A 13,939-nucleotide genomic window follows, 5' to 3' on the forward strand; every position below is an offset into this window, starting at 1 on the left:
AAGTACTTGGATTAAAAAGCTATATTTGTAAGTGGATGAACATTGTACCAATTGGTGTGATCTCATGAAAACCACTGAATGCAACTTTGATTTAAAAAATAAATAAATAAAAGATTTATTTTAACCATCCAAAAGTTTGTAAATGTTACTAAAGTATGAATAAAAGCCATTTGTAAAAAGAGAAATCTGTTTGTTTCGACATATATTTCATATGAATATCCAACAGTGAATTAAATGTTTGTTCATTGCACATGCTTAAGCTGAAGTTGGTCATGTTCCTGTTGAAGTTCTTGGGAGGTTACTGAATGTGATGCTCTGGCTGTTCTCTGCCTGGTCCTCTGACATGTTGAAGACCACCATCTCTACATCCCTGGCCTCCTCACCACTGCTGTTGCTGCTGCCGCTCACCTGGTTCCTGACGGCAACGCGTGGTAGAAAGGCTCTGCTCACCATCCACGCCACCGCCCACATCACACACATGACCAACAACGGCCCTCCCATTAGTATACCAAGGACTGCTGCAGTCCGCTCCATGTCACTGGTAATTTTACGCCTGTGATGATCCCAAGGATAGACAGTGGGACTGCAGATACCGCGGTGAGAATCGAAGGTGGAATACGGAGGGCAGTCCAGGCAGTTTGTGTCCCACTTATCGAAACAAGTGTGGCAGCTGCGATGGCAGGGCAAGCACCTATGATCCAAGCTAGTGCTGTTTCCATCGGACTCATAATAATGAGGTGGACAGGACTCCAGGCAGATGGTCTCAAACATGTACAGTGGGTAGACACATTCTAAAAAAGAGGATGCATGCTTATTGTCACCTCTTATTTGAGTCCAAATGCATTTGACTAAAGTAATTTGAGGTTCACTAAACATTGAAGTTTCAAGAAGTTTCTTCTTGTAAAATTAATTAAGCTGGGTTAGTATGCCCTGTGTTTTTAATAATATTATTCATCCAACAACCCAAATGACCATGAAATAACCATAGGGTGCATCTGTATACCTTCACAGCTGCCATCAGAGTTCCTCACTGCACACTGTTGAATCACTGTCCTCTCCATGCGACGGCTCATCATACGTTCATCTGTCCCATACAGCTGTAGTCGAAAGTTCAACAGGATCCCTATGGAGAATGATAAAAGTAATTGATGGTTGCTGATGGAAACAATTCATAATATGACAACCACATATTTTGTATAGACCTTTTGTACATTTATGAGAAACTGTGGAACCTCTGGCAATTTCATGTATCATGACAGTGTGTTCTGTGCAGCTATGAAAAAGTGCCCACAATGTTTTAGCAGGTTGGAGTTTGTTGTGGTACTGTTAAATGTGAAATAACACAGACAGAGTCTGCTTTTATTCTCAAACCATCTCCACTATGCATCACCAGCAAATTAATAAATAGGGTTCAGCAGTGATGACAAACAATTGATCTGCCTACTGTCCGACAATCAATATGAGCACAAGTACAGCATAGCTTTTAGTTGTTTACTTTTGTTTGCTGTCATACTGTAGATGAAGTCAACAAAATGAATCTGTACATGAATGAAGCGATGGGTTCTGCCACACAACTTGACGCATCTAACTTTTTGAATTCCAATAACTTTGTTTTAGCTCTGTAATGACATGCAGTGTACCTCTGTTAGATGAATCTCCGTTGTTTTCTATCCGTAGAATCCAATATCCGGAAGGATCCTCATCCCAATAGTGTGTACTCATAAAGGGCCAGTCAGAGAATCCAGTAGAAGTCCTGTCATAAGGCCTATGAAGAAGCATTGACATTGGATTGGAATATTTCATCACACTAAAACCAAGTTAGGTTAGGACTATTATGTCCACTGGTTTGCTTTTGCATGCTGTCCTTTGGCTTGTTTGTTTCTCACCTCGTTGTGAGTAATTTGGAGATGGTTCCCAAAGGGCTGATAAGAGTGATGGAGAGATCCCCACGTCTGGAGTTGGTCAGGGTCAGCCGGGCCTGCATGTGTTCCAGAGACCGAATCCAGTTCCTTGTCCCGTGACAAGCTGTCACATTCCACTTCAATGTCAGCTTCCTGCGAAGCTCACTGTTCGACAGATAGTCAATCAGACTCACAAGTACACTCACCGGCCACTTTATTAGGTACACCTGTTCAACTGCTCTGTAACGCAAGTATCTAATCAGCCAATCACATGGCAGCAACTCAATGCATTTAGGCATGTAGACATGGTCGAGACGACCTGCTGAAGGTCAAACCGAGCATCAGAATGAGGAAGAAAGGTGATTTAAGTGACTTTGAACGTGGCATGGTTGTTGGTGCCAGACGGGCTGGTCTGAGTATTTCAGAAACTGCTGATCTACTGGGATTTTCACGCACAACCATCTCTAGGGTTTACAGAGAATGGTCAGAAAAAGAGAAAATATCCAGTGAGCAGCAGTTCTCTGGGCGAAAATGCCTTGTTGATGCCAGAGGTCAGAGGAGAATGGCCAGACTGGTTTGAGATGATAGAAAGGCAACAGTAACTCAAATAACCACTCATTACAACCAAGGTATGCAGAAGACCATCTCTGAATGCACAACACGTCGAACCTTGAAGCAGATGGGCTACTAAAGGGGGTCCAACCCAGTACTAGCAAGGTGTACCTAATAAAGTGGCCGGTGAGTGTATATGAAATCTAACCAGATGAGTTGATGATATTATGTTAATTGGCTCAATAACTTACGATACTCATTGAAATGTAATTAAAATATGTATGTATACTGTAAGAGGGCTCATTCCTATCCAAAAGTAAGATGTAGGGAAAGTGTTTTCCTTACAGGTGTCTGGTAATGACATCAATGATGCACTTCCTTTGAGGTTTGACTGCTTTCCATTTATGGGCCAAGTCCACCAGTCTCCCTGCATCCAGTAGCCCATATCCATAGTAATGACTAACTATAATAGAACAAATGTGCATGATACCATTTCACGCTAAAATTGGGTATTTAAAAGAAATGTCAGGTCCTACACTACACTTCTCTGGATACTGTTCAAGTTTTGCAACGTGTATTTAAGTAGAACTTAATGTCTTACCGGTTCTACCAACTCCATTGGTATGCCAGTCATGCGTTCTAAGATCTGCAGGTCTAGATGCTCGCACTGTGAGGTGTTGAACATCACGCCAGGTGAGTGTTGGGCTGTGGGAGAAGTGAGGATATGATCATCTTTCTTGATGACTAAAAGCCTCAGACTAAAATAAGTTATTGAGTTAAGTGTACATAGGAAAGGGAGTGGTTACTTTGCCTCCAGGGCCAGTGCAATAATCCCAGCAGCCAGCGGGGCAGATGCAGAGGTCCCAGTATGTTCAGAGGTACAGGAGTGATCCATGTCTGTGGTGATCTGGAGAGGAAATAACAGGAGGTTTTGCTTACTGTTTCTGAAGACAATAATAACGTGAGGTTAATAAATATTATCTGATTAAAAGTTCCCGTTACACATTACTGTGCTTATAACAATTAATCCTTTTTTAAATTATGAATTAAATTATTTTATAAATTAAATTATTTTAAAAAGAAAACAAAAATGTCTAAAACTCTACCAAATTATGTGTTGGGAAAAGGCACTCTAAAAAAGGCACTTACAATTTTGCGGTGATGAAAAGTGCCACCACTGTAGGTAGTTGTTAGAATTGCTGAGCAGGGTTCACTGTAGAAGGGCAGAGTTCCCCTTTCTGTGGTACTACCAACAGACAGAGTGTATATGTTGTTGGTGTAGCCATCGCAGTTGCAGTTGTCAAAGGTGGTGCCCCCATTGCCTGAGGCCCAGACGTAAATGGAACCCAATCCACCACGACCCTGAAAAGACATTGAGAGTACTTTTTCAGACTTGTTTAGTAATCTTACTGCACTAGGTGTCACTCTTAAGATAATTACATTGTTTTACTTTATTTAAGAACAAGCATAGGCACTTATAATGAAACAAAGTCTGACAGGTAGAAGATGTATCATACATTGCTTATGCCTCTTATGAAGGCCTCTTGAGCTAAGGTGCTTGGCCCTTCCACACTCTTGCCCATATCTTCAGGTCCCCAGCTTGAACTGTAGATGTCAATGTGCTGCTGATTCAAGGTTAAGGACTTGGCCTCTATCAAGTCAGTCACATGTCCATCCAGCATCCGAACACCTGGAAAAGACAGCAAAAAAGAATAAAAAATGAGTCCCCTTTATCCATAAAGATTAACCAGATGTATACAGTATATGGTATGTATTAGCCTACTTGCCTCCGATTTTGGCCTGATATGCCACTCCAACTCCACACATTCTGTTATTTGCCACAGCTGCCACCACCCCAGCACATCGTGTTCCGTGTCTATGTGGAAGGGGACAACAGGATTTTATTGATACAGATTAGAATGAAGCCACATGATGCATTCTATGTGTTTAATTTAATGTCTTTAGTCAGGTAAAACTTTGGAAACAACACAATGTACCTTTTTGGCCTGATCAGGGAATATTGAGCATCAGGGTTTGGGTCATTATCGTTCATGTCATAGCTAGCCAGAGGATCCTACAGGAGAGGAGCAGTACAGATGGTTTTATGATTATTGTTTTACACATGTTATACCAAACAAATGTCCATTATGTGCCTACTACAATTCAATAGGGCTTTGTAATAAATAAAAAGCATTTTACCAACTAAGTTATAATCATTGCAATTGATCATATGAGTGTGTATCACAATAACTCACATAATTTTCAGCAAGGTCAGGGTGATTTATCTCTAAACCATCATCCAATATGGACACCACCACCCCTTTGCCTGTGTAGCCTCGAGCCCAGGCAGCCACCACATTCTGATCAAAAGCCTCACTCTGGAAAAGCAGAGGCCTACAGTTTGAAAGAATTGCCTTTCAATTTGAAAACAGTCAGGGATAGCCATGTTTTCACTCATGTTGAGGCCCAAAAACCTAAGAAAGCCGAATAAAAACATAAATATTTCTTCTATAATAGAAATGAACTAAATTTCACATTTTTTAAATATAGCCTACCAAGTACCACTGTTGACTGAAAAGGGGATCAGTGGGTGCTGTGAAAGCATTTCTCCTTGTTCTACTCTTTCCAGATTGTTGCGCAAACCAAAGCACCTGAGAAACATGACACAGTGGCATTAGGCCCATTAAGAAAAGAACAAACTGTTGCAAGGACTGATATCAAAGACAAAGGTTGGATACTGGTTATAGGCCTATTCGTTTATTCACCTTAGGGTCCATTTTCAGACGAAGATTCTGCAAGTAGTGTGACTGCAATGATTGTTTTGACACCTTTCTTTGCATCATATGGTAAAAGTTGCCATCTGGAAATATCTGGAGAAAAAAAAATCATGCCAATTACTGGAAGTTGTTCTAGCTGTAATCAACATGTACATATATGTGGGATGATACAAATCACAAAACTCATTGTTGTTTTACCTTTCCCAAATTAAGGAAACCATGTTTCTTTGCAATCGTGTTGATGTGTTCAGGAGTGCCACTCAGGTGAAGAGCCCAACTGTTGACATAAATTACCTCTGCCGCACATACAGTACCCAGATACAAAAAACAACTTATATACCTCATGCTGGCTGCTTTTCGAACTTTTGCATTGTTTCATTTTTAATCACAGAGTTCCTGAAAATAAAACTCAATCAACTGATGTTGTTGACAAGTTCATCACTAACGGTTGTTCTCGATATTCCATTAAACGCACGTGAAGGACCAATATTCCCGCCACAGAACTTTTATCAAGGCTGTGGTGCGAAGACGAAAGAACGGTCAAGATCAGTTCGCCAAAGCCTTCGGTTTAGCTCTCTTTCTCCTGTTGTAAAACATTGATCAAAGTCCAAATAGCATATAATGGACCCGACAAATATCTATGTATTTATATTTTCTCAATATAAAGTGATACAACTTGATTTGTTTTGGTTAGTTTGTAATTGTACGCTCCCTGATTCTAAAAACCACGAAGACTACTGGTGTCCTGAAAATATGTGTTCCCTTGTCAGATAGTGCTATTAACTGGTTTTAAGAATAATCTAAGGCAAAACTTAAAGGATGATGCCTTTCGTACATGTCACCATTGCATTGCAAGTGTTTTCATGCGTTTTAAAGAATATTTTAACATATTTATAATTATTTAATTCAGAACATTAATAGATGTTAGGGGGCCACTAATCATTGCATTAGATAATAATAATTAGAAGGCTCAGAAACGTATTTGGTGTTTACAAGTTGAAAAGCAGTTACTGTGATATCATATTATGTAGTGATCTTCCTTTACAGTCTCGAGAGCTTTTACATGTTACATGTTACATGTTTACATTTACATTTAGCAGACACCTTTATCCAAAGCAACTTCCAACAAGTGCATTTGTCTAAAGTAAGTGAATCATCTCTAAAGCTTCCGACTTGTCTTGAACAACCGATATGTCCTGAAGAAGTCTGAGCAGAGGAAAATCTATAAATGATTTAAAGCTGATTTAATAAACTTTGTGCAACATTGTTGTTACTTTGACATAACAAAAGCATTAAAAACATTAATCACGTGGGATCAACGGAAGTGTTGTCAGACATTCAAAGATGGCGGCGCTGGTGGGTGAGTGATGTTTTGACCAAAACGCAAAGCTACTTAGCTTCTTTAATGTTATATTACTCTGCAAAATATACTGCTCATCCTTAACACTAACACTATAGTGCTAGTATGTTTTCTGATTAATTTATTGTCTCGGTTGCCTTCGTCGTCTTTTGCGGTCATCATTTAAGCTGGCTGACCTTGCCTAATGTTCGCGAAGCTAGCTAACTAACTAGCCTATAACGTGTACTCTCTTCTTGCTGCCACAAAAACAACTCAGGCTAACTATCCAACGAGGTACCACATGTTTGTCAGACACTGTGCAATGTGATAAGACGAAGGTTTAATAACATTACAATTGATTTGAGATCATAGCTATCTCAAATGTTTCATCTAGGATTACCTTGTTATGTCACCCAATAACTGCGCACCATCATGTTTTGGCTCACCTGTAATGGCTCAACGAACAGTCTCCCTGTCTAGAAACACTCAGCAATTTGTGCACACCTTCAAAGACTAGGCCAGTTACAGAAATGCTATCAATGGAGCAAATGCATCATTTGCACTGACATTTTTATTTGCAAACAGAACATGCTTTATACAAAGTATCTGCAGTTAGTCTTCAGTGAATGGCACTCCATAAGAACTGTAATACTGAAACAACTATTACGTAATGAATTATATAAAAAAAATATTATTTTATACCATATTATTTGTTTGCAAGGTCTCCAAAGAAAACACAAAACAATGGGTTATAGGTAGGCTATTTAGCCAGTGGTATTTTAATCAGAAAGTAAAAGTTGTGTTAATCTACAAGTCATACTCTTTTAGGAGAGAGTACATTTCATTATTTTTTATAATTTTAAATATTGCGTACTGTGACTGCAAATACTGTCTAGCTAGCTGTAGGTAGGTATAGTTATCAATGAAGATGTAGGCTACAGTATTTGATATATTATTGTCTGTGCTTTGCTAATTAATTCTGTTCTTCAGTTCCTCGCCTTGCCACGTTTGGCACCCTTTCCACAAGGTAAGAATAGTTTAATCACTTTATTGTATATGTGTCAGATTAATTGTAATCCTGTTCTATCCTACTCCGTTATGCCAGCAGTATAGGCTACTTGTTTTTTTAGTAGTACTGTGTGCACAATGCCTTCTTGCTTGTTTTGATGATCTCTCTGTCAATCTCAATCCCCTGTTATTTTACTATTGTCTTTTCTGTCACACAGGCCCATCACAGTATTTGCCATTCAACAGAAGGCTCTACTAGATTACATTTCTAAAAGCGAGAATGCTAAGAGGTAATAAAGGTTTTGTGATTGTAAACAACCATTTGTAGATAAATCACTGTTAGCAATTGTGAAGAAGGATCATCACAACTTAATAAACTCTTCTCATTTCTTAGTCTGGTTCCAGTCAGAGCGAAAAGCACAGCAGTGGCTGCAGCCAAACCAGCCGCTGTAGCAAGTAGCAAGGGAGAGTATGTCATCACTAAGCTGGATGATCTGGTCAACTGGGCACGCAGGGTGAGTCTGGGCTCAGATTTATTATCTCCTCAAAGTCCTTGCTGCTCTTGTATAACAAATGTTCTTCAGTGATGGATCAGATGTAGCATTTGGGGAACAATGGTTAATTTATATCAACATGTGTGTCCACTCCAAAAAATCAAAGGTTTGTCTGACCTCAGTTCCATGCAATTTGAAGCGAAAAGTTCTAATAAAGACATGTAAAAGGGTCACAGATAAGTGAAAAACATTTGTTTATAACAAATGTATCACTTTCAGTAATGATTGAAAGAAAGGGAGAAATAGGCAGATGACCCGTTATAAATCTATTCTGTGGGTATGTCTCAAATATAGAGCTCGCTTTGGCCCATGACATTTGGCCTGGCATGCTGTGCTGTGGAGATGATGCACATGGCAGCTCCTCGCTATGACATGGACAGGTTCGGAGTGGTGTTCAGAGCCAGTCCCAGACAATCAGACGTCATGATTGTGGCAGGAACCCTGACCAACAAGATGGCCCCTGCTCTACGCAAGGTACAGTATCTGACTCTTTGAGAGAGGGGTTGGTATGTATTGATATCATTTATAAAATCATTTAAAAAAAAATGATTTGGATTAAGGCAAAGGGACTCTTATGAAATGTATATTGCACACACCTTGATCTAATTGTGCTTCCACTTGATATTATCCATAGGATTGAATGAATTGATTTAAGGAGGTTAACTAATACTTGTAAACACAGCCTGCTGTCTATGGTAACTTTGAACTGAATGTGCATGAACATTGCTAAAACCCCATTGAATGAGCAGACCACTTTGTGTACTTTCAGTTGGATGATGGTAAACCAGTTAAATGTATAAATGCTTTGTACACTGGCAAAAATCTTAAGCTCCACTTTAAATTGGATTAGTCTTTAATTAGGTGTTATATGAACGCAGCATTGTGCTCATTGTTTCCCCTAGGTGTATGACCAGATGCCTGAGCCAAGATACGTAATTTCCATGGGAAGGTAAAGCAAAACCTTAAAGCGATGCTCCGCAACATTTGCATCTTATAGTTGTTTTGCATTCCGATTTAATGTGGTAAATTACCTCAAGTTTTAGATGAATATATCGCATGTTGCACTTCTGTTTTGCGGTTTCAAATGAGCCAAGGTGTATGTTGTTACTTTGTCCATCAGCTGCGCCAACGGTGGTGGCTACTATCACTACTCCTACGCTGTGGTCAGGGGCTGTGACCGCATCGTACCAGTCGACATTTACGTTCCAGGTATGTCTGATTCTGTTCTGTGTACTCTTGAAAAACCATTCCTGCAGAATTTAAAACCATTAGAAATGTTGGTGTATGGCATTCTGTCTATGTATATGCTGCATTACGAAAAAAGAAAAAAAACATATTTTCTGGTTGTATAGCAACCACTTGACACATTTGTGTTTATTTGTCCTCCCATAGGTTGTCCACCCACAGCAGAGGCCCTTCTCTATGGGACTTTACAGTTGCAGAAGAAAATAAAGCGGGAAAAGAAATTGAGAATTTGGTATCGCAAATGAAGTCATGTACATCTTGTAAATGTTGTATTTATGGGTGGTCCCTTGGTAAACAGGTTGACCATATCCTCAGGAGTTGCTCTCGGTTGAGATTTCACTCCTCTGTAACAATAAAGGAATTTCATGTGTTATTCAACAATGTTCTATTTGTTGTTTTTGAGATGTTAATCTACTGTATCAAGTGACTAGTTTTTTTTTTTTTTTACATTCTGCATTATAGCATTCACAGTTGATGTTATATAGGTTGCTATAATATTCCCATACAATTATTTGTATTTTTGTGCACAAATATGAGCCAATAGATGGCGCACTTGAAATGTACATGCCACAGATAATGCCCAACCTTATGCATACCCCTCCCTCTGAGGGATTTAAAAGAAATGTAAGGCAAACCACCATTCTATAAACCATCCTCTCAGATCTGCATAGGAGGCACCTCAGCTGCAAGACGCTCTTATCACTCATGAAGCGTAAGGGTTGGTGAGGAATATTTGTGGATGTGCTGTTATGGAACAGACCTAGTTAAATTCCTACATGAAATGTGTCACATGGAGTTGGCTACCTGATCTGACCTACTGAAAATGTTCAGGTCAGTTGTTTATCTAACATCACATGCTTTTGTGTGTGATATTGGAATTACACTTGCACAACCACCTGCAATTAGTGAGGGAAATCAGGGAATATGCGCTTGCATCATTTATTACTGATAACAAGTCCTCAACTGGTAGTGACTTAATCCATTACTTTACAGCCACAAGTAAGAAAGTCTATTTTCAAAAAAGGGGTAGGTTAATACTTTACGGTTTGTTAAGATGTTAATGTTGGAGTTATCATTCAGTTAAATTAGTCCAAAAAGCATGGCATGGTACTGTAGTTATAAAAAGTAGTGTGTAAAAAGTTTAGTGTTGCAGTACAATGTTAATACACTACTACATCTAAATGTGCCATTGCAAGTGGTAGTTTGAGGATGTATCGGTTCTCAAGAATACCTAAAAGTGCATTGTAAAATCAATACAATTACAAATAGTTTGATTTAAATTGATTTATTGAATGAATGATGGACACCCCTGAGTGCATATGAATTTTTGAGAGAATGCTAAGATAAAGGCACTTGAGAATAAAAACTAGCAGTCACAGTGAAATCAGGCTTTACTCTTTCAGAATGGTAGGTGTAATCATCTTGTGGAAGGAGTAGTATTTGCATTCGGTCGGGGGTACAATGTCCATGGTTGTGGTGCTTATCTTCTCCTTCTTGAAACCAGCTTCCAGCAGATGAGGCATCTGGGAGTCCTGAAAATCATTAACATGAGGATCTGGTCAGTATAGAGCGCCAGCATTACAGGGCCCTTCAAGACATTACTGTCAATGTATTATTAATCTTTATTTAGCTTGGAGAGGTTATTGAGGACACAAACTATTTGCCCTGTCCAAGTGCCATGTGCAATGATCATAAAAGTCTAAGGGTAGCCAGAGATTAATAAACTCATCTGAATAAATGTACAGTCACCTCCATATTTGTTTGGACAGTTAGCCTAACATTTAGATTTTGGGTCTTAACTGGGTTTAACATCAACTGATGGCTATGAATCAAAAGTACAGATGACTGAGGCAAAAGTTTCATTTGAATTAATGAGTGAGAATGTTAGTGGCTAGATCAAAATATGCTAATTAATTAGAATATTTTTCTCCACCTCCCTTGTTTGTGGTGCTAATGAGAGGTTAGAAACATTTTCACTGATTGATAATTGGATCAGGTCATAGTCATGTTTAAATTAACTTATGACAACCAAATGACTAAACTGTGAAGTGACTCACCTGGAACATGTTGTCAATGTTATCATATTTTGTCTTGAGAAGTTCACCCCAAGAGGTCAGGTTGCAGTAGGTGAGGACACCGCCAGGTTTCAACAGCCTGTGAGCATGACCCTAGAGACAGAATGTAAGTTACAGTGTGATTGCTGCTGGTGGAAGTGAATCAAGCAGATCATCCACCCTCAATTATGTTATCATAAGTTAATTCTGTCATCATATGACAATTTAAATCACACTTGAAGAATGCCCTTGAAGACCGGTCTCCCAAACAGAGAGAGCAACATCTAGCTGTATTTTTAAACAATGGGAAATTCTGTTTGAATTGCAACACATTTTGATATATTTGTATAGATTTCAGATATGCCCATGTAGGAGAAATCACCACTGTTGATGGCGCCAGTGATTTGCTAATATTACTAATATAGATGTTGTAAATAATGTCAGTACTGTGTTGTACTGACCTTGATGAAGTCAAACTGGTGAGTGTGCCATGTGTCTTCTGACAGAGGGTATGTGTCATACAGAATACCTTTGTTAGAATGGAGTAAAGAAGCATTATTAGGACTGTACACAGTAATGTTCCTCTCAAGCACATCTATTCACTGAAGCATCAGGCATGAAGATATAAGAATGTATACATTTGTTGCTACTATGGGTAAAATTTGAACTTGTTCTTCACAAATTAAGCACAGAGGACCAACCAAAATGGTTGAATACAAATTATCACAATTTCATATTTTATCTTTCTTTTAGTGTTTAATTTCCTATTGAAAAAACAGGTGCAATCTATTAGTAAATTGGCCTGTGTCTTACCATCAAAGTGGTTGTCAGGCAGAGTGGGCACCACCTGTTCCCAAAGACCTTTCAGGGGCACAATCTGAGTGGAAAAGCATTTTAGTTAATCTCATTCATGTTAAATGCTGGGGGGGGGGTCTTAAATGTGATGTGTGAGGGAGGTTTGTCTCACTTTATGAGGCTGAGCCTTGGCCCACTCCTGCAACCTTGCAAACACTCCATCATTGCACTCAATGATCCAGTGCTCCTCAATGGGGAAGGACTCGACTTTGGTGGCAGCAATGGCCATGCCAAACCCAATTTCCAGAACGCGTCCACCTACAAAACAAAGTAGAACAATTGTCAGTGACCCATTATGTTATGGTCCCTAATTCCCAAGTTTAACACCAGTGGTATTTGGATAGTAACCTAAATAAAAGTTAAACACAATTATTGTATTACCCCTGAATGCTCTGTCACTTTCAATAATAATTAAAACATTTTTTTTATAATAATTAAAAATAAATAAATATAAAGAGAGAGAGAGAGAGAGAGAGAGAGAGAGAGAGAGAGAGAGAGAGAGAGAGTCTATCGGCCTACTGTATTCTGTTTGTTAGTCTCTCTAGCCTAGGCTGAGAACCAAAGTCACCTATAAAGGTTTTAGGAATGTTAGGAGGAAAGCAGGAGGTTGTGGCATGTGATAGATAGGCCACTCCAAGGAGTTCCACAGAGTAGTCTTTCAGAGAAATGTAAAAATAGATGTGAAACAGACCATTTGGTTTTGCCTCACCCTTTACAACCAATCAGCTGTCCAATTTATACGATGCTATATATATAGAATATTGCCAAAGCAAAGGTTTGCGACTACTACGAATGATAGCTGGAGTGATCTTGAGGACCTAGCCTTAATAGTTATGAAATGTATTGAATAACGTAACCGAGGCGTACTGCATGTTATGGTATAACAGCACTCCCAAGTCTTCACTTTGCATGGTTCCATGGGGAAAGTGACACCTGTTACCACACGCTAATCTCCACCATGCCTTTCAACTTAACTTCTACGTGCAGGGTGAAACTTTGCAGAAGGCAAACACTGAAATATTCTATATATATAGAAATATATATCAAATGTAGACTAGCTGAATTAATCATCAAGCACATTATTATCCATTTGCACAAAAACACATTATTGAAGCACAAATTACATGTGAAAGATTATGATTGAACAATAAATGATCATAAACACCCGAAATTCGTAATACGGCACAGTGTAATGCATTTATCAGACCTCCAGATTACTCTTTCGTGTATACCTTTGGAGGAGGCTACAGTTGCCAGAGAGTGCATGTACGGAGTCTCCCAACGTTCCATAACAGGCTTTCCCAAAATCTCGAGATGAGTGTCGGTCTCATTGTAACCAGCACTCGCATCGTGCCATCCAGCTTTGCAGTCTTCTCCCTTGGAAAATATAGGCTGTGCCGTTGTCATTTTGGTGGTTGTTTTTTCTCTAACGATCAGGGGCTAGACGGGAATGGTGTGTCCACACGTCGTGGCAGAGGAAGGAATGAATTGGAGGCGGTGGAGATTTATATGGGATCAGAAGTGCTGACTCTGCAAGACGAGTTGGCAATGTGGACGAGGCGTACTACAGCTGGGCAATACAGGGCACATTCCAATGAGGAGCAACGTGTTTACTAACCAAGGGATGTATTATTCTTATTGCATTCTTTGCCAC

General features: G+C 39.3%; 3 protein-coding genes across 3 annotated transcripts; 1 reads left to right on the forward strand and 2 right to left on the reverse strand.

Annotated features, from left to right (window-relative positions):
- Window positions 1–270: 270 nt before the first annotated feature.
- LOC310805816 (proprotein convertase subtilisin/kexin type 4-like) lies at window positions 271–5,575 on the reverse strand (the record flags this gene model as incomplete). Its single annotated transcript, XM_083671622.1, has 13 exons — window positions 271–791; window positions 1,004–1,123; window positions 1,641–1,765; window positions 1,887–2,066; window positions 2,799–2,916; window positions 3,055–3,158; window positions 3,260–3,360; window positions 3,603–3,815; window positions 3,971–4,143; window positions 4,241–4,329; window positions 4,451–4,527; window positions 4,709–4,847; window positions 5,571–5,575. The coding sequence occupies 13 exons, from the start codon at window positions 5,573–5,575 to the stop codon at window positions 271–273; spliced, it is 1,965 nt and encodes a 654-aa protein (XP_083527748.1).
- A 976-nt stretch (window positions 5,576–6,551) lies between these two features.
- Window positions 6,552–9,751, forward strand: ndufs7 (NADH:ubiquinone oxidoreductase core subunit S7). Its single transcript, XM_083671414.1, has 8 exons — window positions 6,552–6,590; window positions 7,560–7,596; window positions 7,796–7,867; window positions 7,972–8,092; window positions 8,426–8,605; window positions 9,034–9,080; window positions 9,252–9,340; window positions 9,524–9,751. Exons 1-8 carry the CDS (start codon window positions 6,575–6,577, stop codon window positions 9,619–9,621), a joined length of 660 nt encoding a protein of 219 aa, XP_083527540.1. The 5' UTR covers window positions 6,552–6,574; the 3' UTR covers window positions 9,622–9,751.
- A 937-nt stretch (window positions 9,752–10,688) lies between these two features.
- Window positions 10,689–13,745, reverse strand: gamt (guanidinoacetate N-methyltransferase). The gene is made up of 6 exons (XM_083671386.1): window positions 13,518–13,745; window positions 12,398–12,543; window positions 12,244–12,307; window positions 11,892–11,959; window positions 11,434–11,544; window positions 10,689–10,908 (listed from the first exon to the last, which is right to left on the reverse strand). The coding sequence occupies exons 1-6, from the start codon at window positions 13,690–13,692 to the stop codon at window positions 10,768–10,770; spliced, it is 705 nt and encodes a 234-aa protein (XP_083527512.1). The 5' UTR covers window positions 13,693–13,745; the 3' UTR covers window positions 10,689–10,767.
- Window positions 13,746–13,939: the final 194 nt, after the last annotated feature.

Source organism: Argentina silus (assembly GCF_951799395.1).
Source record: "Argentina silus genome assembly, chromosome: 6".
Lineage (NCBI taxonomy): Eukaryota > Metazoa > Chordata > Actinopteri > Argentiniformes > Argentinidae > Argentina > Argentina silus.

Coding starts and splice junctions, on each gene's coding strand:
- ndufs7 (XM_083671414.1), top strand. Junction 8,093..8,425: donor TGGTCAACTGGGCACGCAGG/GTGAGTCTGGGC, acceptor TCTCAAATATAG/AGCTCGCTTTGGCCCATGAC. Junction 9,341..9,523: donor AGTCGACATTTACGTTCCAG/GTATGTCTGATT, acceptor GTCCTCCCATAG/GTTGTCCACCCACAGCAGAG.
- gamt (XM_083671386.1), bottom strand. CDS start 13,692: ATGACAACGGCACAGCCTATATTTTCCAAGGGAGAAGACTGCAAAGCT. Junction 12,544..13,517: donor AACTGTAGCCTCCTCCAAAG/GTATACACGAAA, acceptor TTTGTTTTGTAG/GTGGACGCGTTCTGGAAATT. Junction 11,545..11,891: donor ACCAGTTTGACTTCATCAAG/GTCAGTACAACA, acceptor TTCTGTCTCTAG/GGTCATGCTCACAGGCTGTT.